Source organism: Cervus canadensis, chromosome 5 (assembly GCF_019320065.1).
Source record: "Cervus canadensis isolate Bull #8, Minnesota chromosome 5, ASM1932006v1, whole genome shotgun sequence".
NCBI lineage: Eukaryota > Metazoa > Chordata > Mammalia > Artiodactyla > Cervidae > Cervus > Cervus canadensis.
Genome location: NC_057390.1, coordinates 43,303,388 through 43,328,670, shown reverse-complemented (window position 1 = coordinate 43,328,670; position 25,283 = coordinate 43,303,388). Strand labels below are relative to the sequence as shown.

Below are 25,283 nucleotides of genomic sequence, written 5' to 3'. Positions count from 1 at the left end.
ACTGTGGCTAAAAGAAATACTTAGTATGATTTCAATCTTTTTAAACTTGTTAAGGCTTCTTTTGTGCCCTGTCATATGATTTATCCTGGGGAATGTTCTGACTGCACTTGATAAGAGTGTGTATTTTACTGCTGTTCTGTGGAGTGTTTGAAATCCTGGCTTATCTCAAGGTTCATAGTTTCTGTGCAACTAACCTCTAAGCCATGAAAACGGCTTCTTTAGATTTTCTTGGAACCTTTCTGTCTATAGGGTTCATAAACAGTCCATTAGGTTAGAAACAGGTGAGAAACCAGAATGTTCTCTCCACCTTAAATCTCCCCATCCCCTCCACCAACTACCACACAAGCATTCTCTCCATCTTCTATCATCCTTCTTCCACCATCTACATATCAGCCCTAAAGGATATAGGATCCAATATCCGTTGGATCGTCGAAAAAGCAAGAGAGTTCCAGAAAAACATCTACCTCTGCTTTATTGACTACACCAAAGCCTTTGACTGTGTGGATCACAACAAACTGTGGAAAATTCTGAAAGAGATGGGAATACCAGACCACCTGACCTGCCTCTTGAGAAACCTGTATGCAGATCAGGAAGCAACAGTTAGAACTGGGCATGGAACAGCAGACTGGTTCCAAATAGGAAAAGGAGTATGTCAAGGCTGTATATTGTCACCCTGCTTATTTCACTTATATGCAGAGTACATCATGAGAAACCCCGGGCTGGAGGAAGCACAAGCTGGAATCAAGATTGCCAGGAGAAATATCAATAACCTCAGACATGCAGATGATGCCACCCTTATTGCAGAAAGTGAAGAAGTACTAAAGAACCTCTTGATGAAAGTGAAAGAAGAGAATGAAAAAGTTGACTTAAAACTCAACATTCAGAAAACTAAGATTATGGCATCCGGTCCCATCACTTTATGGCAAATAAATGGAGAAACAGTGGAAACAGTGACAAATATTATTTTTGGGGCTCCAAAATCACTGCAGATGGTGACTGCAGCCATGAAATTAAAAGACACTTGCTCCTTGGAAGAAAAGTTATGACCAACCTAGACAGCATATGAAAAAGAAGAGACATTACTTTGTCAACAAAGGTCTGTCTAGTCAAAGCTACGGTTTTTCCAGTGGTTATGTATGGATGTGAGAGTTGAACTATAAAGAAAACTGAGCACCAAAGAATTGATGCTTTTGAACTGTGGTGTTGGAGAAGACTCTTGAGAGTCCCTTGGACTGCAAGGAGATCCAAACAGTCCATCCTAAAGGAAATCAGTCCTGAATAGTCACTGGAAGGACTGATGTTGAAGCTGAAACTCCAATACTTTGGCCACCTGATGCGACGAGCTGACTCATTTGAAAAGACCCTGATGCTGGGAAAGATTGAAGGTGGGAGGAAAAGGGGACGACAAAGGATGAGATGGTTGGGTGGCATGGCCGACTCAATGGACATGGGTTTGAGTAAACTGCGGGAGTTGGTGATGGACCGGGAGGCCAGGCGTGCTGCAGTTGATGGGGTCGCAAAGAGTCAGACATGACTGAGCGACTGAACTCAACTGAACTGAAAGGATATAGATGCCTCTGAGGATTCATCTATCTATGTGAAAAACCAGTCAGGTATGATCCAAGTTAAGAGAAAATGCCCTTAAAACTCTGTAATGTTTGTGTCTTTCGAGAATTTCTAAGTTCTAAGGATATATAGTTTTATTTTGTCCCTCAAATAGAAATTTGAATGTATGTGGGGTTTTGTCACTTGTTTTTTTCATTTGTTTCTCTTAGATAGAAACAAATGAAAAAACAAAAATTACTAATAGGAACATAACATGAGATCTCTATATCTGAAAATTAAATTGCACATTTTGCTTATTATATTTTTAAAGGTCGAAGTGTCCAAGTTTGATGCTTTGGAAGAAGTTAGTGCTGAATTGAAGCTTAAACAATTGCTCTGGGATTCTTTATCTGAATGGGATCAACTCCAGCAAGAATGGTTAAAGGTAAAAAAAAGAAAAACTCTTAATTTTTAAATCATTCTTATATTATTTAACTTTAAAATCATGGTAGTATGGATTATAGTTTTTAAATAATCTGGTGTATTTCAGTAAAATATACAATATTATAATTATAATTATAATATTATAATTTTGTGGGAATTTATCAGCTTTCCAGTGAAATGCACAGAGGTCTTTCTACTACACAAATCTTTAAGTACCACAAAGAATGCTTTATTGTAAGGCAGGCTTCTCAGGTTTTCTGTTTAAGAACACTAAATGAAGGAGGGATCAAAGGACCTTACCATATGGCATTTAACTTTGTGGTTTCTGAATACAGTGTTGTCCTGATACATACAGCCAAGTGTTATTAAGGATTGTAGAATTTTTTTTTCATTTATTTTTATTAGTTGGAGGCTAATTACTTTACAATATTGTCGTGGTTTTTGTCATACATTGACATGAATTAGCCATGGATTTACATGTATTCCCCATCCCGATCCCCCCTCCCACCTCCCTCTCTACCCGATCCCTCTGGGTAATGAGATGGATGAAACTGGAGCCCATTATACAGAGTGAAGTAAGCCAGAAAGATAAAGAACATTATAGCATACTAACACATATATATGGAATTTAGAAAGATGGTAATGATAACCCTATATGCAAAACAAAAAAAGAGACACAGATGTACAGAACAGACTTTTGGACTCTGTGGGAGAAGGCGAGGGTGGGATGTTTCAAAGGATTGTAGAATTTTATTTATGATCTACAACATTAGATTTCTGTTGGCTGAGGTTCTGTTTTCATTGTCTTTTTTCTTTTTAAAGGAAGCCATTTTCCCCCCTGTGATAAAATAGAATCATGGTAATGAGATCTAGGATCTTTCTTTGAGAGTTCACTAGTAAATTCTAATCATAGTAAATTAGGGGGGCAAGTATCATAGGGCTTGGTTCTTAGGGTCTACTCTTGTATTCAAACATTAACAAGGATTAACCCTCTAGGAGACAGAATATATGACCATCTGTTCTTTCCAGTGTGATATGCACATACTAGAAATACCATCAACCTCACAAATATTGCTTTACACTTGCTGGTTCAGCTTCCCTGTGCTAGTACCCATAATTAGAAGTCACACATCCAGGTTAAACTACAGTGACACAAGAATGATTCCTAGATAATGTTCTGGATACAGTGGATACCAGTGGACAATAAAAGGGACAGAGTCTAAACTCTCACAGAATTTACCGTTTGGTGAAGAAAGCAGGAAACAAACAAACATATATATGCTCTTATAACAGAGAATTTTAGGTGCTGTTGTATAACTCATTTATCAGTTATCTCAGAAGTAGAAAATGCTCCTGAGCAGTAAAGAAGAAGCTTAGAAAGTGCTCTGATTCCCACATAGATTAGAGTAGTGGCTTCCGACGTGGGACAAATTTACCACAGGAAGTGCACAAAAAGTAGACATTGTATCTAGAAAAAAAATGAATGTTTATAAATTTTTAGTTGAGGCATATTTGACACACTGTATTGATTCCAGGTGTATAATATGACAATCCTATATTGGTGTGTATTATAAAATGATCACCACAGTAAGTCTAGTTAACATTTGTTACCATTCACAATTATAATTTTTTTTCTTATGAGAACTTTCAAGATCTATTCTTTTAGAAGCTTTCAAATAAGCAACACAGTATTATTAACTAGTCACTATTCTGTACATTACATTCCCATGATTTATTTATTTTAATATTAGAAGTTTGTACCTTTTGACCTCCTTCACCCATTACATCCACCCACCCCTTTTCTCTGGAAACCACCAATCTATTCTGTTTTGGTTGTTTTACTTTAGACTGTTGCTTTGTTTTGTGCTAGATTCTACATATAAGTGAGATTATATGGTATTTTTCTTGGTCTGACTTATTTCACTTTACATAAAGCCCTCATGGTCCATCCATGTTGCCAAAATGGCAAAGTTTCATCCTTTTTATGGTGGAATAATAGTCCATTGTATACATATACACATTTTCTTCATCCATTCATCCATTGGTGAACACACTTAGGTTGTCTCTGTTTCTTGGCAATTGTAAATAATGCTGCTATGAATATGTCTTTTCAAATCAGTGTTTTTGCTTTCTTATGATAAAAGTCCAGAAATGGAATTGCTGAGTCATGTGGTAGTTCTATTTTTAATTATTTGAGGAATCTTAATACTGTTTTTCATAGTGGTTGTGCCAATTTACATTTCTACCAGCAGTGCACAAGTATTCATTTTTCTCCATATCTTTTCTCCACTGCTTATTTTTTGTCTTTCTGTTACTAGCCATTCTAACAGGTATGAGGTGATATTTCATTGTGGTTTTCATTTTAATTTCCCAATGGTTAGTGATGTTGAGTATCTTTTCATGTACCTGTTGGATATCTGTTACATCTTTTTTGGAGAAATGTTTATTCAGATCCTCTGCCCACTTTTAATCAGGTTATTTGTTTTTCTGCTATTGAATTATATGAGTTCTGGATATCAGCCCCTTATCAGATTTATAATTTGCAAACATTTTCTCCCACTAAATAGACTGACTTTTTCTTTTGTTGATGGTTTCCTTTGCTGTGCAGAAGCTTTTTAGTTAGATTCTCATTTGTCATTTTACTTTTTTGCCTTTGCTTTCCGTGTCAAATCCAAAATATCGTTGCCAAGACCCTTCTCAAAGAGCTTAATATCTATGTTTTCTTTTAGGAGTTTTAAAGTTTCAGGTCTTATATTCAGATCTTTAGTCCATTTTGAGTTATTTTTTTGCATGATTCAATTTCATTACTTTCTTTTTGTCTGTGGCTGTCCAATTTTCCCAACACCATTTATTGAGGAGACTGTCCTTTCTGCATTATATATTCTTTACTCTTTTGTTGTAAATTAATTGACCATATATGTGTGGGTTTATTTTTGTTCCATTAATCTATGTGTCTGTTTTTGTGCCAGTACCATACTGTTTTGATGACTGTAACTTTGGAGCATAGTCTGAAATAAAGGGGTTGATACCTCTATCTTTGTTATTCTTTCTCAAAATTATTTTGGCTATTCAGGGTCTTTTGTGATTCCACACAAATTTTAGGATTGTTTGTTGTATTTTTGTGGGAAAAAAATGCCACTGGAATTTTGATAAGGATCATATTGAATCTGTAGATTTTTTTAGGTGGTATAAACATCTTAACAATATTAATTCTTCCAATCCATGAGCATGAAATATCTTTCCATTTTTATAAATTTTCTATTGCCTTCAATCTATATGACCGTCCAACATGATATATATACACTTACATGTTTATGTAACTGATAAATATAGATATATGCATACATTGAAGTGCATGTTTAAATAAGTTACATTAAAGGCGTACATAATCAAATATAATAGGAGACTACTGGGTAAGAAGTTTCTAGATCACAAGAATAAAAATTAGCTATTTGTAACTTTACAATGATTGGCCCTCAGTAATAAATTACAGGGATTGCAATACTGCATTTGAAGGCATGTGAGAAAACAACATGAAAGTAATAAACAATGCCTGGCCTACTACTAGAAATCTTCATAAGTAGAGCCATTTAAAAAAGCATAAAGTTGATTTGATTTGACAACATAGCTACCAGAAAATCTGAGTAAAGAAATTTTTACTATTTCAAGTTTGCCTTTTATCATATGTCTTAACTCCTTTCCCCCTAATTTTCATAGTCCAAATTTGACTCCTTGGACCCAGAATTTCTAAATGGTCAAGTTTCTAAATATGCCAAATTTGTGACTCAACTGGAAAAAGGCTTGCCACCCAACAGTGTCGTGCCCCAGCTAAAAAATAAGGTGGAAAAAATGAAAGAAAAGGTAAGCTTGGATGAAATTATTTCAGAAACTCCAGGTCAATCGGTTACTACTTGAATACCAAAGCCAGGAATTCTTCCCTGTTTAAATTACCTTTGCAGAGAGAAGAAGCAACAGACAAATTCAGTTACTGCAGAGGCACAAACTGCATCCTTCTCTTTAGCTGGGCAAATCATGCAACTGAATAGTATGAGAATTCTAGTTGTTTCTCATCCTCACTAGCACTTGTTATCAATAAGGAGTTCTTTTAAAATTTGGTTTGCTTTGTTTTTAGTTTTAACTATTCTAATAATGTGTAGTAATATCTCATAATGGTGATTTACACTTTTCTAATGATTAGTGATGTTGAGCATCTTTGCCCATGTCTATTTGCCATTCATCCACCTTCTTTGCTGAAATGTCTGTCTGGATATTAGCCCAATTTTTAATTGGCTTGTTTGTTTTGTTATTAGTGAATTTTAAGACTTTTTTATACAGTCTGATATAAATCATTTTTCAAATATGTAACTTGAAAATATTTTTCCCAGTCAGTGACTTGTCTTTAGTCCCTAAATAGTGACTTTCATAGAACAGGCTTAAATTTGAATGAAGTCCTATTATATTTTTTATTTTACATATTACTTTTTTAGTTAGTATCTGACAACTTTTTGCCCAACCTAAAGATCACGCAAATTTTCTCTTATATTTCCTTCTGGAAGTTTTATAGTTTTGCTTTTTTTAAAATTAAGGTATATGATTTATTTTGAGTTATTTACATTTTGCATGTAGATATTCAGTTGACCCAGCACCATTATTTGAAAAGAGTATTCTTTCTCCATTGATTGTCTTTGCATCTTTGTGAAAAATCAGCTAACTATATTTTTCAGTCTATTGCTGAATACTTTATTCCATTTTGTTGCTCTGTAAGTCTGTTTTTTCACCAGTACCACACTGTGTTGATAACCATAGCTGGAAAATCTTGAAATCAGATAGTGTAAGTTCTTCATTGTTCTTCTTTTCACAATTTTGTCAATTCTAATTCCTTTACCTTTCCATATACATGTTACGATTAGCTTATCAATATGTACAACAAATTGCTTGGATTTGGGGGGAGACTGTGTTAAATCAATAGATCATTTTGAGGAGAACTGACATCTTCACAAGATAGAATTTTCTAATCTCCCACCAGCCTACCCCTTCATTTAGTTAGGTCTTCTTATATTTCTTTTCATTAATGTTTTGTAATTTTCAGCACACAGATTATGCACATACTTTGTTACATTTAAAACTATTCTTTAAAAAAAAAAAACTATTCTTTTATGTTATCTTAAATGATACTGCTTTTAATTTCAAATTCTAATTGTTCATTTCTGGTAGGTAGGAATACTGTTGACCTTTGTATATTGATCTTATATCCTGTAATCTCACTAAATTCGCTTTTTAATTTTAGGAGCTTTTGTACATTATTCAGAATTATCAACATAGAAAATTACTTCAGCTGTGAATAGAGACAATTTTATTTTTTCATTTATAATCTGTGTGTCTTTTCTTTCTTTTTCTTGCCTTCTTGCATTGGGCAGGATTTTCTATACAATATTGAATAGGAGTGATGAGAGAAAACATACTTGTCCTGTGCCTGATCTTAAAGGGGAAACATTCAATCTCTTTTTGAGTATGATGTTAGTCAAATATTTTTATAGATGCCCTATATTAAGATAACAAAGTTTCCTAGTTTTCTGAGAGGCTTCATTTATTTTTTTATAAGATTTCTTGTTCTAAAGTCTGAATTGTCTGAAATTAATATAGTTATATATTAATTTATATATATATATATATAGTATAGCTTCCTTTTAGAATTTGCACAATATGACTTTCTCTTTTTATTTTTAATTTTTCTGTCTTTATATTTAAAGAGGATTTCTTGAACAGTGCATAATTGGTTCCTGCTTTTTTATACAATCTGATTTTTTAAGTCTTTTAACTAACATGTTTAGACCATTCATATTTAAAGCATTATTGATCTGATTGGATTAAAACTGCTGTCATGCTGGTTTTTTAATTTGTTTGTGGTTTCTTTTTTCCTTTTTCTTCCCTCTCTTGATTTAATTGTATGTGTTTTTATTCCATTTTATCTTCTTCATGGAGTTATTGTTCATACCTGTTTTAAGCAATTTTTAGGTTTTCAATTAATCCAAATCAACCTTTAGTATTATACTGCTTAATGTAGAGTATAAAGATTTTATAATACCATATTCCCCATTCCTCCCTCTCATCTTTTGTATTAATGTTGTCATGTATTTTACTTTTATATGTAGTATAAACACAACATGTTGCTGCTATTTTTCTTTTATATAGTTACATTTTAAGGAATAAAAATGGTAAATAAAATGAAATTTATTTTACATATATTCCATTTTCAATATTCTTCATTTCTTTGTAGAGATCTAAATTTCTGACTCATAGCATTCATGCTGCCTGAAGAACTTCCTTTAATATTTCTTACTGAGTAGGTACGCTAGCAATGAGCTCCCCAAATTTTTGTCTTTATCCTTTATTTTAAATGATATTTTCACTGGCATATAATTCTGAGTGGGCAGAATTTGTGTTTTCTTCCAACAATGTAAAAGTATTTTCTTATTACCTTTTTACTTGCATGTTTCTGACCACACCATAAGATAGGCTTTCTTAGGATTCTTCCAATCTTCTCTGTGTACCCCTCTATGTATTTGTTGCCCCCGAGACTTCACACTCATGCTACCCTACACTCAGTCTTAGCAATTTATTTTTAAAATTCAGCTACATCTTCTAACTAGCTTAAACGGCAACCCACGGTATCTCTCCTAGGTAAACAAATTCTCAGAAACTTCTTCCTGTGGAGAAAACTATGGGTACCAGTGTCTCTCTAAATATTGAGTTAGCAGGTTTTGCTGCAACCTCACTTTTCTGATGAATTCAATACAAGTCATTAATTTGCAGTTTGTCCAGATTTTTCATTGTTTACATACATCAGTGATATTCTTTCCAGCTTTTTACATGCCAAAATTGGACTGTATTTTTTAAGATAAAAAGAATGGTGCCTCAGAAGGTGTGTGTTTTCCAGCTTCCAGTTATCATGGACCTGAGGAACCCAACTCTGAAGCCTAGACATTGGGCGGCTATTGAACAAACAGTTGATGCCACCCTAGTGGACCTTGAAGTTCCGTTAACCTTGGAGAAGCTCGCCGAGTTGCATGTTTTTGACTTTGGCCAAGAAATTCAGGACATTTCTGGACAGGCTTCTGGAGAAGCTGCCTTAGAAACAATCCTTAAAAAGGTAAACCTGAAAAATGTGTATTCTGAAGGTCCTGAGATATAACGGTTTTCATATTCAGTGGGAAGATCATCAACTCTGTTTTTCAACATTGCAAGTTCCACCGTCTCATTATCAGTTATCTTTCTGCTGTTTCTTTGCATTTACTATCATTATTATTGTTATTACCTCTATACATATCTTCTTTCTGCTTAGCTTATACTCCAATAGGAACTTGAGGGCAACACATTTGCATGCTTTGTATAAAGAACCATGCACCAAGAAAGATCTCTTATGCCAAAATATATTATCTTTCAAAGTACATATTACAGAAGACTAACTATGAAATGCTTCAAAAACACATTGAGATTTCTCTACTTAGGATGTTTAACCTCCTTACTCTAAAAATACACATCTACCAAGGATCTATGTAAAAAGAACTTTTTAGGCATAAGATGGGAAGGAATACACATTAAAGTATCACAAGTTTTCATATGTATTAATGCTCTTCAATAAAATTAAGCAAATTAGTGTCATCTAATGGAGAAGAGGATTTTAAGAATTTTAAGGCAATTAGGAGATTAGGATAATTATGGAGTTTTCCATTATTTCATTCCATATTCATTTATCAACCTAAACATAAATGAACTGAGATATACTAAGACTTGAACAATTTCCTAGGTGGAGGATTCTTGGAAAACAACTGAATTTGTCATCCTTCCTCACCGTGACTCCAAAGATGTGTTTATCCTGGGTGGCACAGATGATATACAGGTGGGTAAACTGGATTATTGAAATTTATGGTGAAGGTTCTTGCCAGACCTAGTCCTAAATATCCTATGGAAGATTATAATGAAGGACTGAAATATGAGAGTTGTCAGGGAGAAATCTAATTGAGAAGGCAAAATATGAATATGAATAATTGTTTAGTCATCAAGTCATGTCCCACTCTTTTGAGACCCCCTGGACTGTAGTCTGCCAGGCGCCTCTGCCCATGGGATTCCCCAGCAAGAATACTGGAGTGGGTTGTCATTTCCTTCTCCAGGGAATCTTACCAGCCTAGGGATCAAACCCACATCTCTTGTGTTGGCAGGCAGGCTCTCTACCACCAAGCCACCAGGACATGAATGCTTGTACATGAAATACTTGATAAAGCAATAGATATGACATATATATATATATATATAAAGAATTTTTTCCTTTTAATCAAAGCATAAGATGGAAAGGAATACACATTAAAGTATCACAAGTTTTCATATGCATTAATGCTCTTTAATAAAATTAAGCAAATTAGTGTCATCTAATGGAGAAGAGGATTTTAAGAATTTTAAAGGCAATTAGGAGATTAGGGTAATTATGGTGTTTTCCATTATTTCCATTATTTCATTCCATATTCACTTATCAACTGTATATATACATATGAGTTTAAAATCTTGTAGTCAGTAACTGCTGGAAAATTTGGAATAGCAAAGAAATCAGTTGTAGCTGAAGTGATCAGAGAATCCTTGCTAGACCAGCTAAGACATTCTAGACCTTAAAAATATGGGAGTTTGATATTAATAGTTATAGATGAGAATAGAAGGCACTTCAAACCATTTAAATAAGGCAAAGAAGCATGAATAAGCATTTCAGGTTTATAGCACACTATGAAGCTAAATTCACTTGAAATTTTTGAGATTAGGAGTAGATGGTCATGCTCTATTAACAGCAAAAGAAGATAAATCTAACCTATATGTTTGGAATATTCTTAGTGACTTAGTATCTGAAGGCATATTTGTTTAGCAAAAGAATCTGGGGATTATGACTCAATTTAAAAAGCAAATCCCACACTGGGAACTATATTCAATATCCTGTGATAAGTCATAATAGAAAAGAATTGTGAAAAATTATAGATATGTATAACTGAATCACTTTGCTGTATAGCTAACATTAACACAACACTGTAAATCAGTCATACTTCAAGAAAATATTTTTTTAAAGCAAAGCCCCATTCTCTTAGTGTGTCCCCAAACTAGAATTGGAGATGAAATGTCTTTGCCAGGTATAGTTTGGAAGAGCAAGATCAGACAGCATTCTGGGTGGTGTAGAGGAGAGCAGACCCAAGATGGAAATCAGTCAGTATGAGACCAGGTAATTACAGGTGATGGGGCTTCTGCTCTAAAGAAGTTTATAATTTAAATAGAGCAATGAAAATTCTTTAGATTAGCAGACACGTTTTTTAAAATGTACATGTTCTTCAAGGGTTGCTGTGGCATATGGAGAAGGAGTAGGGAAAGGAGGTAGATGAAAATTTGTCTATAATCGTACAGAGCTTGACATGAATGAGTTCACTTTTCCTCTTCCTCAAGATAATAGAGGGAGAATGATGTTTGGTTGGATAAAGAAGGCTGCTACTTTTTCAAGTTTTAAGCACTTTGAGAAATAAAGACCTGGATGACAAAGTGTTGTAAAGTACCAGATAACTTGTAGGGGAAGACTGAAGAAAAGGGCTGAGCTAAACAGAAATGTGTGCCATTAATAATGACAGAAATAGCCAGGATTTGACAATCAGAAGTTCCATGGTGACACTGAAGAAAACATCATAGCGGGTTGTAAATCCTGATGAAGGGGAGAAGGAGAGGAAGTGGGTGGATGGGAAATAATGGGTGGGACTAAGCTGTTAATTCAGAAAGTTGGCTTTTAAGTGGTTTTGGGATTAACGTATACACACTGGGTGCATGTGTGCTAAGTCACTTCAGTCATGTCTGACTCTGTGCGACACTATGGACCCAGGGATCGAAGCCACATCTCTGTGTCTAACTTGCAATGGCAGGCAAGTTCTTTATCACTAGCACCACCTGGAAAGTCCCAGCATATACACACTACTATATATAAAATAGATAATCAACAAGGACCTACTGTATAGCACAGGGAACTCTACTTAATATTCTGTATAACCTAGATGGGAAAAGAATCTGAAAAGGAATGGATATATGTATGTGTGTAATTGAATCATTTTGCTATACACCTGAAAAATAATACAACGTTGTAAATCCAATAGAAATTTCTATTCCAATATAAAATTAAAATTTTTAAGTAAAAATAAAAATAAATAAATAGACTCTTGGAGTTAAATATCTATAATTATCTTTGAGAGCACTAACATACGATGTTGCACATGTTTTCTTCACCTTTCCTGAAAGGTCCTTCTTGATGACAGCACTATCAACATTGCAACCATTGCCTCGTCACGTTATGTTGGCCCACTGAAATCTCGAGTAGATGAATGGCAGAAACAGCTTGCTTTATTTAATCAAACACTGGTGAGTAAGGATAATTTCAATTCATGGACTCAGAGAATTGGAAAGTCACAGGACCTTAGAAGTCATTTGTTCACTTAGGGTTAGATAGTATAGAGCTTAGATATAAGATTCAATTACTGACATTTTATTATTCTCAGAATATAAGGAGAATGCAAATACCTTGAGCTCTTCTTTAATAAGATTATACCATCAATAATCAGTTATTATTGCTGTGAAACAAAATACCACAAACTTTAGTGGTATAAAACAAGATACATTTATTATCCCACAGTTTTCTGTGGGTCAGGCGTTCATGGCTTAACTGGGTCTTGTGCTTAAGGGTCTCACAAGGGTTCAATCAAGATGTGAGCCAGGACTGAGTTCCCATCAGAGGTTCAATTAAGGGAAGATGCTGACAGATATGATTTCCTTGCAATTCCAGGACCAGGGGCTTCAGTTTCTCACTGGCTGTCAGTCAGAGGCCATCCTCAGCTCCTCCATGTTGCTCAGTTTTCTTCCATGGACTTCCTCAACAAGATGGCTTGTTTCATCAGTATAGCAGGGAAGGGAAAGTCTCGAGGCAAGATGGAGGCTACAGCCTTGTGTACTGTACACCTGATTGTGTACATCCTGTTACCTTTACCACATTCTCCACAACTAGAAGCAAGTCACAGGTGGCACCCACACTCAGAGGGAGGGGATCACACAAGGACATGAAACCCAGGTCCTGGGGCCTCCTTAAGAGTCTTATCACAGCAAGCTCATATTTACTGGACTATTACTGTTCCTCCAAGTCTCCATGGTGGCCTTCCTTTCATATACACTTCCTTTTCATTTTATTCTACCTCAGATTATCCCATAATAAAACAAAGAGCCCACTTACTCTGCTCTAATTTTTTTTCCCACCCAATGTCTTTCTTTGACTTCAGTTTTTTATCTTGAATTAATTACGTTGGGGTTCCTCTATGTTCTGGGGCTTCCCTAGAGTCTCAGACAGTAAAGAATCTGCCTGCAATGCAGGAGGCAGATCCTTTGATCCCTGGAGAAGGAAATGCCAACTCATTCCAGTATTCTTTCCTGGAGAATTCCATGGACAGAGGAGCCTGGTGGGCTATAGCCTAGGGGGTCACAAAGAGCTGGACATGCCTAGGTGACAATTCCCTATATGTTCTAATATGAAAAGTTATCTGTGACTTAATACAGGCACTAAGTAGGAAAAGACAATTTGTCTCATCTTTATTTCATAGAAACCTTTTTCAGGAATCCATTCTCTTCAATTTACACCTTATAATCTGACCCCTGAATAACAGGGACCCTCCAGAGAATTAACTGCATAGAAAGTATGAACCTGAAATAAACCAGGGAGTGGTTGGGATATTAGGGTTTAGGCATAGCCCCCAAATCTAGAGTGAGGTAGGAGATGCTCTTTTACAAATCCCAGGCCTGCACATGTGATGATTAGAGGCACAGTGGAAAGGTGAGGTCTACAGACTTTAGATCTGACCCTGCACTTGTGCTTTCTTTGATTAACAGTGATCATCTCTAAGAGGAGAGGTAGTATATGGTTTTCTTCTTCTTCCAAGTCTTATGTCTTTGCCACATGTTCTGTTATAAGCAAGTTTTACTCTTTTAATTGAATAAAATGAATTATATTTCTTCTTTAAAAGGAGGGAGAGGGAAGAATATAGACATCATTGGGGCAAAGAACCTTTTTTATATATTTGGAAACAGTCACTAAACTTAACAGCTTCCCAACCCTTCAGATTCCTTGAAGCATCTTGCTTCCCCCTAGAATGTCTCCTCTGGGCATTTTAATCCTCTTTCTTTGGGTCCATTATAACTCTACTCATACCAAAAAACTGAGTTGGAATTAGGCTAAGATGAGTCTTGGATATTTAAAGAAGTTTTATTTCAAAGGAGCTGTGAGGACATAGAGAATGAACTTATCAATATGGGGGGAAAGTGTGGGGGCCAGGGGAGGGATAGATTGGGAGTTTGGGATTGACATGTATACAGTACTGAATTTAAAATAAATAACCAACAAAGAGTTACTACACAGCACAGGAAACTCATTTCAATATTCTGTAATAATAATTTGAAAATAATTTGAAAAAGAATTGATGCTTCTGTGGATTTAACTGAATCACTTTGCCATATACCTGTAACATATCATTGCTAATCAACTATGCTCCAATATAAAATAAAATAAAAAAATTTTAATGAAAAATTAAGGCCTATGAGACACTGCCAAAATGTAGAAAATACAGTGAATCCTCGTGTAGTTATTTTTAACATAGCTGTGTATTTTCAACTTTGGGTGAAAAAATTTGATAATGTCATTATTTTTCTCCTAGGAAGAATGGTTGAACTGCCAGAGAAACTGGCTCTACCTAGAGAGTATTTTTAATGCTCCAGATATTCAAAGGCAGTTGCCTGCAGAGGCCAAGATGTTCCTTCAAGTGGACAAGTCATGGAAGGAAATCATGAGGAAGGTTAACCGGCTGCCCAACGCTCTCCGAGCAGCTACTCAACCAGGTAGAAAAGAAACACACAAAAAGACTTTACAATCATCCAAAGCATTTATCACCTGTAAGATTCTAATAATATGTGGTACATTCAACCCTTGATCTAGTCAGCACTGATGACCAGGAACATTTGTAGTACCTTTGACACTCTTACTAAGCAATGTGAATTGAACACTTATTTTATTACTATTAATGTATTATCCATCATTATCTTTAAGCTCAGTTCATAATTTTGGCACACAAGCATCTCCTTATTTTGCTGTGTGTAGCTTTGGGGAATGTTGCCTCACACAGCATCACTGATGCTTCCGTCTCACAATTTAGATTACAAAACATACATTTACATTCAGTTGACCCATTCTGTGAAAGTTCTTACAGACTTCTAACCATAAAAATTTCCACACTTTAAGTAATTCATTACAACCACTTACGAATAATGCCACTAATGATAATTCTAATCTCAGGGTTGAAATGTGTTTTATTTATTTTTTAGTTGATTTTTATTGGAGTATAGTTGATTTTTAGTGTTGTGTTAGTTTCAGATATACAGCAAAGTGAATCAGTTATACATAAACATATATTCACTCTTTTTTAGATTCTTTTCCCATATAGGTCACTATAGAGTATTGAGTAGAGTCCTCAGTGTTTTACAGTTGAAATGTGTTTTAATAAGTTCTGTTTCTAGGGATGTAGAATCAAAATCTTTCAGAGTGCACATACTCAGTGATTGAACTTCATGTTTTCTATCAAAGCCTCAGCTCAACGGCTTGTTCTGTAAATGGCAGCACGTGGTCTGTCCTGGTGATAACCCAGAGAGCTTCCTTCAGGCAGAAGCAGCTGCTGGCCTGTGCTCTCTGCCCAAAGACTCTTACAGAAACAGACAGGAAAAACTCTATGGGATGATAGAATTGAAAACCTTAAAATTTGGGGGCTTCAAGCGGCTGTCCATATTCCTTGGTTCCCAGTCCCCTTTCAGCCACAGCTATTATCACTCCAGTCTGTTTCTGCCATCACATCTCCCTCTCTACCTCTTATAAAGACCCCATGATTATACTGGGCCCATTGCATGATCCATGATAATCTCCCCATCCTGTGATCCATAATGTAATCACATCTGCCAGGTGCCTTTTCCCATAAAAACTAATAAATTCTCAAGTTCTGGGGATTAAAACATGGATATCTCTGAAAGACCTTTTATCTTGTCTAGCACCCCCCCCCCACTCAATGTGCATATTCAAACCTTTTGCTGCAATAATATTAATGTGTCTTATTGCAGAGTGCTGCCCCAGTCCCTACTGGACTTTTGTTGTATAACTTTTGGAATTTAAAAAAAAAGATTTCAAAAATACATTTAGTCCCAGGGATTTCAGATACAGAAGTTCAGTTCAGTTCAGTCGTTCAGTTGTGTCCGACTCTTTGCGACCCCATGAACCACAGCACGCCAGGCCTCCCTGTCCATCACCAACTCCTGGAGTTTACACAAACTCATGTCCATTGAGTCGGTGATGCCATCCAACCGTCTCATCCTCCTTTGCCCCTTTTCCTCCTGCCCTCAATCTTTCCCAGCACCAGGGTCTTTTCAAATGAGTCAGCTCTTCACATCAGGTGGCCAAAGTATTGGAGTTTCAGCTTCAACATCAGTCCTTCCAATGAACACCCAGGACTTATCTCCTTTAGGACGGACTGGTTGGATGTCCTTGCAATCCAAGGGACTCTCAAGAGCATTCTCCAACACCACAGTTCAAAAGCATCAATTCTTCAGTGCTCAACTTTCTTTATAGTCCAACTCTCACATTCATACATGACTACTGGAAAAACTGTAGCTTTGACTAGACAGACCTTTGTTGACAAAGCAATGTCTCTGCTTTTTAATATGCTGTCTAGGTTGGCCATAACTTTCCTTCCAAGGAATAAGCGTCTTTTAATTTCATTGCTGCAATCACCATCTGCAGTGATTTTGGAGCCCAAAAAAATAAAGTCAGCCACTGTTTCCACTGTTTCCCCATCTATTTGCCATGAAGGGATGGAACCAAATGCCATGATCTTAGTTTTCTGAATGTTGAGTTTTAAGCCAACTTTTTCACTCTCCTCTTTCACTTTCATCAAGAGGCTCTTTAGTACTTCTTCACTTTCTGCCATAAGATACAGAAGTGTGGAGATATATACATATATATATATACACATACATATATATATATACACACACACATACATGACTTCCCTGGTGGGTCAGATGGTAAAGAAAGAATCCACCTGCAATGCAGGAGACCTGGGTTCGATCCCTGGGTCAGGGAGATCCCCTGGAGAAGAGAATGGCAATCCACTCCAGTATTCTTGTCTGGAGAATCCCACAGACAGAGAAGCCTGGTGGGCTACAGTCCATCAAGTCACAACGAGTCAAACACAACTAAGCAACTTACATTGTCATGTATACATATATATATATATATATAATTTCAGATGATGATAAAGCTGTGAAGAAAAATTAAGCAAGGTAATATGGCAAAAGAATAGCTGGGACTTGCTGTGTATGTGTGTGTGTTGAAAGGATATTTTGATAAAGTGACTACTTTTGAGTAGAAATCTGCAAGAATGGAGGAATGAAATATATTTGTGGATATAAGGGAGTATTGCTAACATCGGTTAGCATGTGCTCCTGTCAGCAAGGAAGCCAGAGCAGGGTGGAGAGCGGCACACAGGAGAGGGCTGAGGAGTGAGAACAGAGAGGTAAGTGTGCTTGGGTGGTGCGTTTGGGATTGGATTGGGTCACTGATCACATAGAGCCTTGGAGACCATGGAAAAGCCTGGATTTGATTCTTGAACAGGTATGGAAGTCAGGTAATATGATAGGCACCAAAACATCAATGTCAAGTGAGACATGAATCTTGCTTCTTAAGGTGCTACTGTTTAGTGATGAAGAAATAGGATGCGATTGCCACAATTTCAGCATCTAAAGATGGCAGAAGAAATAGAAGACATGAATAAGGAAGTGACCAAGAATATGTATCGTTTAGAGAATGGCTTTGTTTGGAGGGTCAAGAGGAGGCAGTTGTTTGGCTTTAGTTTGTGCACCCCTAATCCCCAAAAGTGGGTGATGCCAGATAAAAAGGTTTCAAATTAAATGCTTGTTCTTCTGTGGCAAATGTTAAAATTAATGTCATTATTAAGGGATAGACTGGGAGTTTGGAGTTGGTAGACACAAAGTATTACACTTAGAATGGATAAACAACAAGCTCCTAATGTATAGCATAGGAACTATACTCAGTATCCTGGGGTAAGCCATAATGGAAAAGAAGATAAAGAAAGGAATGTATATGCGTGTATAACTGAGTGATTTTGCTATACATCAGAGATTATCACAACATTGTAAGTCAACTATACTTCAATTAAAAAGTAGATAAGATGCTAAAGAATACTTAACATTCTTAACCAACCTTCCCAAATTTAATTTATTAGACCATTCTTTTACCAAATAAAACCAAAGCTTTTTAAAAAGTTGATATCATATTTAAAATTATATTCTCTATTTATTTCAACACGACTTTACCAATATCTTTCTTTCAATGAGCAGGACTTCTGGAGACTTTTCAAAATAATAATGCATTACTTGACCAAATTCAGAAGTGTCTAGAAGCATATTTAGAATCAAAAAGAGTTATCTTTCCAAGGTAAGTTTATAAAGCTACCAACAACATTTTTAGTAGTTGAGTTTCCATGATTTTGTGAAGATATACTTTAAAACAAACTATAACCTCAGAATATTAGGGGACCAAAAAGGGAAGCAGGAAATATATTTCATAATAGCAGTGCAGCTCATATCTTGATTGGGGAGTGTAAGTGTCAAGGATAAAGATACAGTGTTTGGTTTAAGTGGATAGGTGCTGGAAGAACTCTTGATCACAGCATTGTTTCACTGCTGGGTGTGTATGTGTGCACCTGCATGTGTGCATGTGTCCACAGATGTAAAAAGTTAGAGACCTTTGTTGCCTGAGCTGATTTCTTTAGGCTAATTGATAGCCTAAGAGGGTCACTGTAGAAGTCATCTAAAAGGTCATTTCACAAATTTCAATTGAAACAAATTTCAAATGAAATTTTTTACTCGTCCATTCATTCTAGGAACATACCAAATGTTTTGCTCAGTGTTAAAGATATAAGAAGAAAAGACCAGATACCTGCTCTGATGGAGTTCGTGGTTAGCACGTGGGCAGTCATGTAAATACACTGTTCTGGTGCAATTATATACAAACAGACTATGACTACCTGATGATCACAAGAGCTCCAGAGTTCATTCATTGGGGTACACTGTACTGTAACATAGACAATATCACAAAATGTTCATCTTCTGTGGATTTTTCCAGTTAGCTGTAAAAGAAATGGTTGATAAGTTCTGTCCAAGTCAACCAGTGTTACACGCTTATGTGGGTTATTTGGTTAAGAGGGGTTGTTTCTGGGTACCATGCCAGGGTATGTGTATGCACGAGATATCCAAGATCTGGAAGATTTGATTGAGTTCAACAGATTCAGGCAACACAGGAAAAGATAGAGGAATATGTTTGAGAAGTACCTTTTATTTCATTCTTAAATCAGTGGCTCCCAGCTTGGGTCTCCCGAATATACAGAGAAAATCTGTACACTACTTCTGATATTTAAAGAAACCCGGACACAGATTTACCTGTGATAATGCTGAACACCAAAAGCATCAGCTTTTATTTTTTCCTTTTGTTTAGAACTATGTCAACTAGGTCTGCAGTGTTTATTAGGTCAAGAGGCTCTGTGCACCATTGATTTCACTTTCCAAGCCTAATGAAGACATGTTACGAACCATATGAGTTAGTTCCTGGGGCCACAAGTTAGGTCCTGGGGACACAAGAGGAATGCAGCATGGTTCCTGCTCTGTCAGGGTTCAATCTTGACAGTTGTCTGTTCATTAGTTGAAAAGGGAGATGAATTATTCTGTATCTGGTAGGACTGATAGAGTGCAACCCCAAAACATCTTTATTTCTAAAGACTACCTCTGCATTACCTTCAAGGGGCTAGTCTCTTCCTGCTCAGAATCTTAAGCAGACCTCATGAATTTTCTAGGCATTCTCAGATAATAATGCCAAAAATTCTCTTGTTGCCTTAACCCACTAAACAATCTGTAATCATCGAAACTCTGAAATTCTTTTAAAGTGAAAACATCTCCCTTCTCTGGCCCAGGCCTGTTGCAAGGCTGAAGCCTTTAGTGGTGATAAGGATGTATAATGGTCAACCCTCCCTACTTCCTATTAGGTTTCTGGGATCTCCAGGTTTGGGGCAGGGGAGGGAACAGAGGCAGTACAGCAGGAGAAATCTGAGTTGGCTGGTACCCCCCTGGCCCCCTCTCTCACATGGGGCCTTGCATGAGCTCATGAGATTCCTCCAGTCCTGAGGGATCTCTCATAGGCAGTTTCCTCCATAGGAGTAAGGTGTCTTCTCCAGCCAGACCCTCATCCCTCTCTCTCACCCCTCAGCATCCAGGTATGCCCCTTCTCCAGTTTTTTTTTTATTTTTCATAGAGTATCTTCATGCCTTCAAATGGCCCTGTTGGGCAAGATCTAAGAAAATTCTCTGCCAGCTCACATCAGCACAGCCCACATATGTGTAGTCACAGAATCAAATAAGGTTCCAGCAACCACGCATTCATTTATTCAACAAATTATGTATTGAGTACCAGGTATATATGAGGTACAAGGCTGGGTTCTAGGGAAAACAAATAATATACCTTCACTTTAGGAGCTCAAAGCCAAGTAACAGACATGTGACCAAATCAGTATCATAGCAAGTGCTAGCATTTTTACAAATTTTATGAAAAATTTCTACCTTTTATGTACCAGGCACTAACTCCAGAAGCTTGAGATGCAGCCACACTAATCTTTATAATAATCATATTTAGAGATGTGTGGCTTCTCCAGAAACCTCAAACCAATAGGTCCAGGAAATCAGTGGATGGGGAAGAGATGTGGGCAAGGGATTCACCTTTCATGCCTATATAAAGTTTTGCTTCAATTTCAAGTTACATTTTAAGTATATTCTTTAATCTAGATTTTACTTCTTGTCAAATGATGAGCTCTTGGAGATTTTGGCCCAGACACGAAATCCCCAAGCTGTGCAGCCGCACTTAAGGAAATGCTTCGACTCCATTTCAAAGCTTGAATTTGCTCTCCTGCCTCCTACTGAGGGAAAAATTCCTGGAATGGATGGAGAGCCAGAAAAGGTTTACACTAATGATATTTTAGCGATGCTATCACCAGAGGGAGAAAGGGTAAGGTATTCTTGTTAATAATTCTTTATGGGTAAACTTTGTTACTCTTCCAGGGTTGGAGAATGGAGATTTTATTCATCAGCATGCTAAGCATTCATCAAGTGCTACATGCCCTGGTCTTGGGCTGGCTCAACAATTTCAAAAATAACCATGATTAAATTCTTGTCCTCAAAGAATTCAAAGTCCAGCAGAGACATAGTCAAACAACTGAAAAGTCCCATACTAAATGTAATAACAGAGATGTGTGCTCTGTTCTTGGAAACAGGGTGGAAAGAACTGGAGCCAAGTCTTAACTCTCCACAAGGAGCAAAGAAGTAGCCTAGATAAGAGCTGGTTCTACTGCATGGTCACCTGGATTCCACTCCCAATCTTTAATCTCAGCTATAAAATGAGTTAGTAATAGTGCCCAATTAATGAGTTGCTAGGGATTTTTCAGGTGTTCCTGTATGTACATTACTTCAGAATAGTACCAAGCGGGTGCTATGAAGTATTAGTTGTCACTGTTTGACTGCAGTGTCTCCTAGGCTCTGCACAGTACCTGGAATACAGTAGGCATCAACTGAATGAACTATCAGACTATGGGGAACCAAGTGACATCACAGAGGAGAATCACACACAGACACACACACACACACACACACACACAGAGGCAGCCAAGGAGGATGGAGAGGAGACATGGAAGGGAGAGCATTCCACACAGACACATCATTCAGGGAAATGCCAAGGATTTTAGTCCAGTTAGAACACAGTAGTATATCTATGGGATCAGTAAGACCCCATAGGCATTTTACTTGTACTATACAAGCACCCCAGTGTTCATAACAGCACTGTTTATGATAGCCAAGACATGGATGCAAACTAAGTGTCCACCAACAGATGGATAGATAAAGAAGATGTGAATATATGTGTGTGTGTGTGTGAATATATATATATATATATCATTGCTGTTGTTCAGTTGCCAAGTCCAGTCCAACTCTTTGTGACCCCATGGACTGCAGCACATCAGGCCTCCCGGTCCCTCACCATCTCCTAGAGTTTGCCCAAGTTCATGTCCATTGCATCAGTAATGCCATTCAGAATAATGGAACATTACTCATCCATAAAAAGTATAAAACTTTACCAATTGCAACAATATACATGGACCTGGAGGATTTTATGCCAAGGGAAATAAACAAAGACAAATATTGTATATTTTCCCTTAACAGGGGATCTAAAAAATAATACAAACTAGTAAATATAACAAAACAGAAACAGATTCACAGATACAGAAAACAAATTAGTTACCAGTGAGAAGACTCAAGGAGGGTAGGGTATTATAGGGGTAGGGGATTAAGAGGTACACACTACTAATACAATATATAAAATAAATAAACAAGGAAATATTGTACAGCACAGGGCAGTTTAACCATTAAAGTAATAACTTTAAATGAAGTAGAATCTATAAAAATATTGAATCATTATGTTGTATTCCTGAAACTTACAGAATATTGTAAACCAAGTATACCTCAATAATATTTTTTACTTGACCTAAATTGGATTCTCCAGCAAAAGACTTTGCTTATCACTAGTGCACAAGAGAGAGGAAAGACCTAGGCTAGGATTCAGGGAAGACAGGACATGTAAAGCGAGGGTGGAAGAAGTGAGCAGATTCTGGAACCCAGATAAGCAAGGCAGTCAACCCACTCCAGTACTCTTGCCTGGAAAATCCCACGGACGGAGAAGCCTGGTAGGCTGCAGTCCGTGGGATCACGAAGAGTCAGACACGACTGAGCAACTTCACCTTCACTTTTCACTTTCATGCATTGGAGAAGGAAATGGCAACCCACTCCAGTATTCTTGCCTGGAGAATCCCAGGGACAGAGGAGCCTGGTGGGCTGCCGTCTATGGGGTCGCACAGAATCAGACATGACTGAAGCGACTTAGCAGCAGCAGCAAGTCACTAAAAGTCCAAGAAATAAATGTGAAAAGGACCGAAAACTGTCAATTGGAGTGAACAATTGGGAGAAACTGGTCACCTTAGGGGCTTCCCAGGTGGCTCAGTGGTAAAGAATCCACCTGCCAATGCAAGAGACACAGGTTTGATCCCTGGATTGGGAAGATACCCTGGAGTAGGAAATAGCAACCCACTCCAGTATTCTTGCCTGAAAAATTCCATGGACAGAGAAGTCTGGCAGGCTGAAGTCTGCTTGTGTCCAAAGAGTCAGATGCTGCTGAGCATGCACCCACCTGATCACCTTAATAACCTGAGCAGGTTTAGAGGAATGGTTGGAGCCAAAAATCATATGGCAGCAAGTAGGCAAAGAAAGTGAAGGAATTCATTTAGCACACATAAACTCTTCTTTGGGCTTTCCTGGTAGATCAGACAGTAAAAAATCTGCCTGCAATGCAGGAGACCATATTCCATCCCTGGGTCAGGAAGATCCCCGGGAGGAGGGCATGGCAAGCCACTCCAGTATTCTTACCTGGAGAATTCCAAAGACAGAGGAGCCTGGTGGGTAGGATACAAATGAGCAAAGAGTTGGACACAACTGAGTGACACATACATACACACACACGGCTCCTCTTTCCACACAACTGAGTCACACACACACACTCACATACACACACACACAGCTCCTCTTTCCGAGAGTTGGCCCCAAAGGGAAGCCGTGAAATAACGCACTAAGTAGAGGTGGGTAGGTACTTCCCTAGAGGTTCTGCAGCTAAGATTCCATCCTCCCAATGCAGGGGGCGTGAGTTTGATCCCTGCTCAGGGAACTAGATCCCACATGCCACAACTGAAACTTCTGCATGAGGTATAGTGAAAGTGAGTGAAGTCACTCAGTCGTGTCTGACTCTTGGCGACCCCATGGACTGCAGCCCACCAGGCTCCTCTGCCCATGGGATTTTCCAGGCAAGAGCACTGGAGTGGGTTGCCATTGCCTTCTCCGCATGAGGCATAGCCAAACAATTTTTTTTTTTTTCTAAAGTAGAAGTGGGTAAAGTAAGAGTGGAACATCAATAGAAACTTTCAGGGTCTGTGGCCACGCTTCCGTGTTTACTGAGCTCAAGATTCTGTCAGGGATGTATGAAGCATGTTATCACCTCTCTGATTACCTCCCAGGTGAGCCTGGGGAAAGGCCTAAAGGCCCGAGGCAACGTGGAGGAGTGGCTGGGAAAAGTGGAGGAAGCCATGTTCACGTCTCTGCGTCGCCTGAGCAAAGCCGCCATCGCGGACTATCTGGGGAAACAGAGAACCGTGTGGGTGGTCGCAGGCCACCCTTCTCAGGTAACTTAGGCTCCTTTAAATCTCCATCTCTGCATCTTACTCAGCTGAGAGGAAGCCCACATTGAAGGAGGGTGTTTCCCTGCAGGTGATCCTGACTGTTTCTCAAATCATGTGGTGCCGCGATTTGACGGAGTGTTTGGAAAAAGAAGAGGGGAATCACTTAGAGGCCCTGGAAGATTTTGAAAAAGTGAACTTTCAGGTGAGAATACGGGCAGGTTAATATCAGATGTATCGCTGTGCAGGATGGTCCCAGTGGCTCTTATGGGCGTGGTTGATACAAATTCACTACTTCGGAAATTGTAATGCTCTTCTTGTAAGGATAAAACAGTGACAGGTTACTAAAATCTTGCTGCATCTTTCTAATATCGACGAGAGAAGTCATAAACATTACTTAACTAAATGATTAGCCTCCGTCTTGTAAATCATAGAAATCATGAAGTGTCATTACGTCATTATGTCACATAAATAAAAATGTTTCTGAAAGCCTGTAATCTGTATTTTAATCAAAGATCACAGAATGAATTGTAAAAGGCTCTATTTCGACTATGTGAAATAAATATATATTAATTAATAAAGCTGAATGGCTTTTAACTGTTTAAAAAAATTGTAAGGCTCTGAGATGACATCCAAAGATTTGGGGTGCTCAGAAAAACTATCTCTGTTCAAGTTTTTTTCAGCAGTACTCCCTTGATGTTTGCATAGTATTTATGTGTGTGGTCAGTCGCTTAGTTGTGTCTGACTCCTTGTGAACCCATGGACTGAAGCTCTCCAGGCTCCTCTGTCCATGGGGATTCTCCAGGCAAGAATACTG

The 25,283-nt window shown here is 37.5% G+C and overlaps 1 protein-coding gene across 1 annotated transcript in view; it reads left to right on the top strand.

Moving 5' to 3' along the window:
* Nucleotides 1–25,283, top strand: part of LOC122442477 (dynein axonemal heavy chain 6) — a 248,413-nt gene that overhangs the window by 74,128 nt on the left and 149,002 nt on the right. The window contains exons 18-27 of the mRNA XM_043470348.1: nucleotides 1,877–1,990; nucleotides 5,707–5,850; nucleotides 8,927–9,139; nucleotides 9,797–9,889; nucleotides 12,298–12,417; nucleotides 14,751–14,931; nucleotides 18,493–18,589; nucleotides 20,985–21,204; nucleotides 24,308–24,472; nucleotides 24,558–24,671. Of these exons, the coding sequence (XP_043326283.1) occupies nucleotides 1,877–1,990; nucleotides 5,707–5,850; nucleotides 8,927–9,139; nucleotides 9,797–9,889; nucleotides 12,298–12,417; nucleotides 14,751–14,931; nucleotides 18,493–18,589; nucleotides 20,985–21,204; nucleotides 24,308–24,472; nucleotides 24,558–24,671 (1,461 nt within the window). The remainder of the gene's footprint in view (nucleotides 1–1,876; nucleotides 1,991–5,706; nucleotides 5,851–8,926; nucleotides 9,140–9,796; nucleotides 9,890–12,297; nucleotides 12,418–14,750; nucleotides 14,932–18,492; nucleotides 18,590–20,984; nucleotides 21,205–24,307; nucleotides 24,473–24,557; nucleotides 24,672–25,283) is intronic.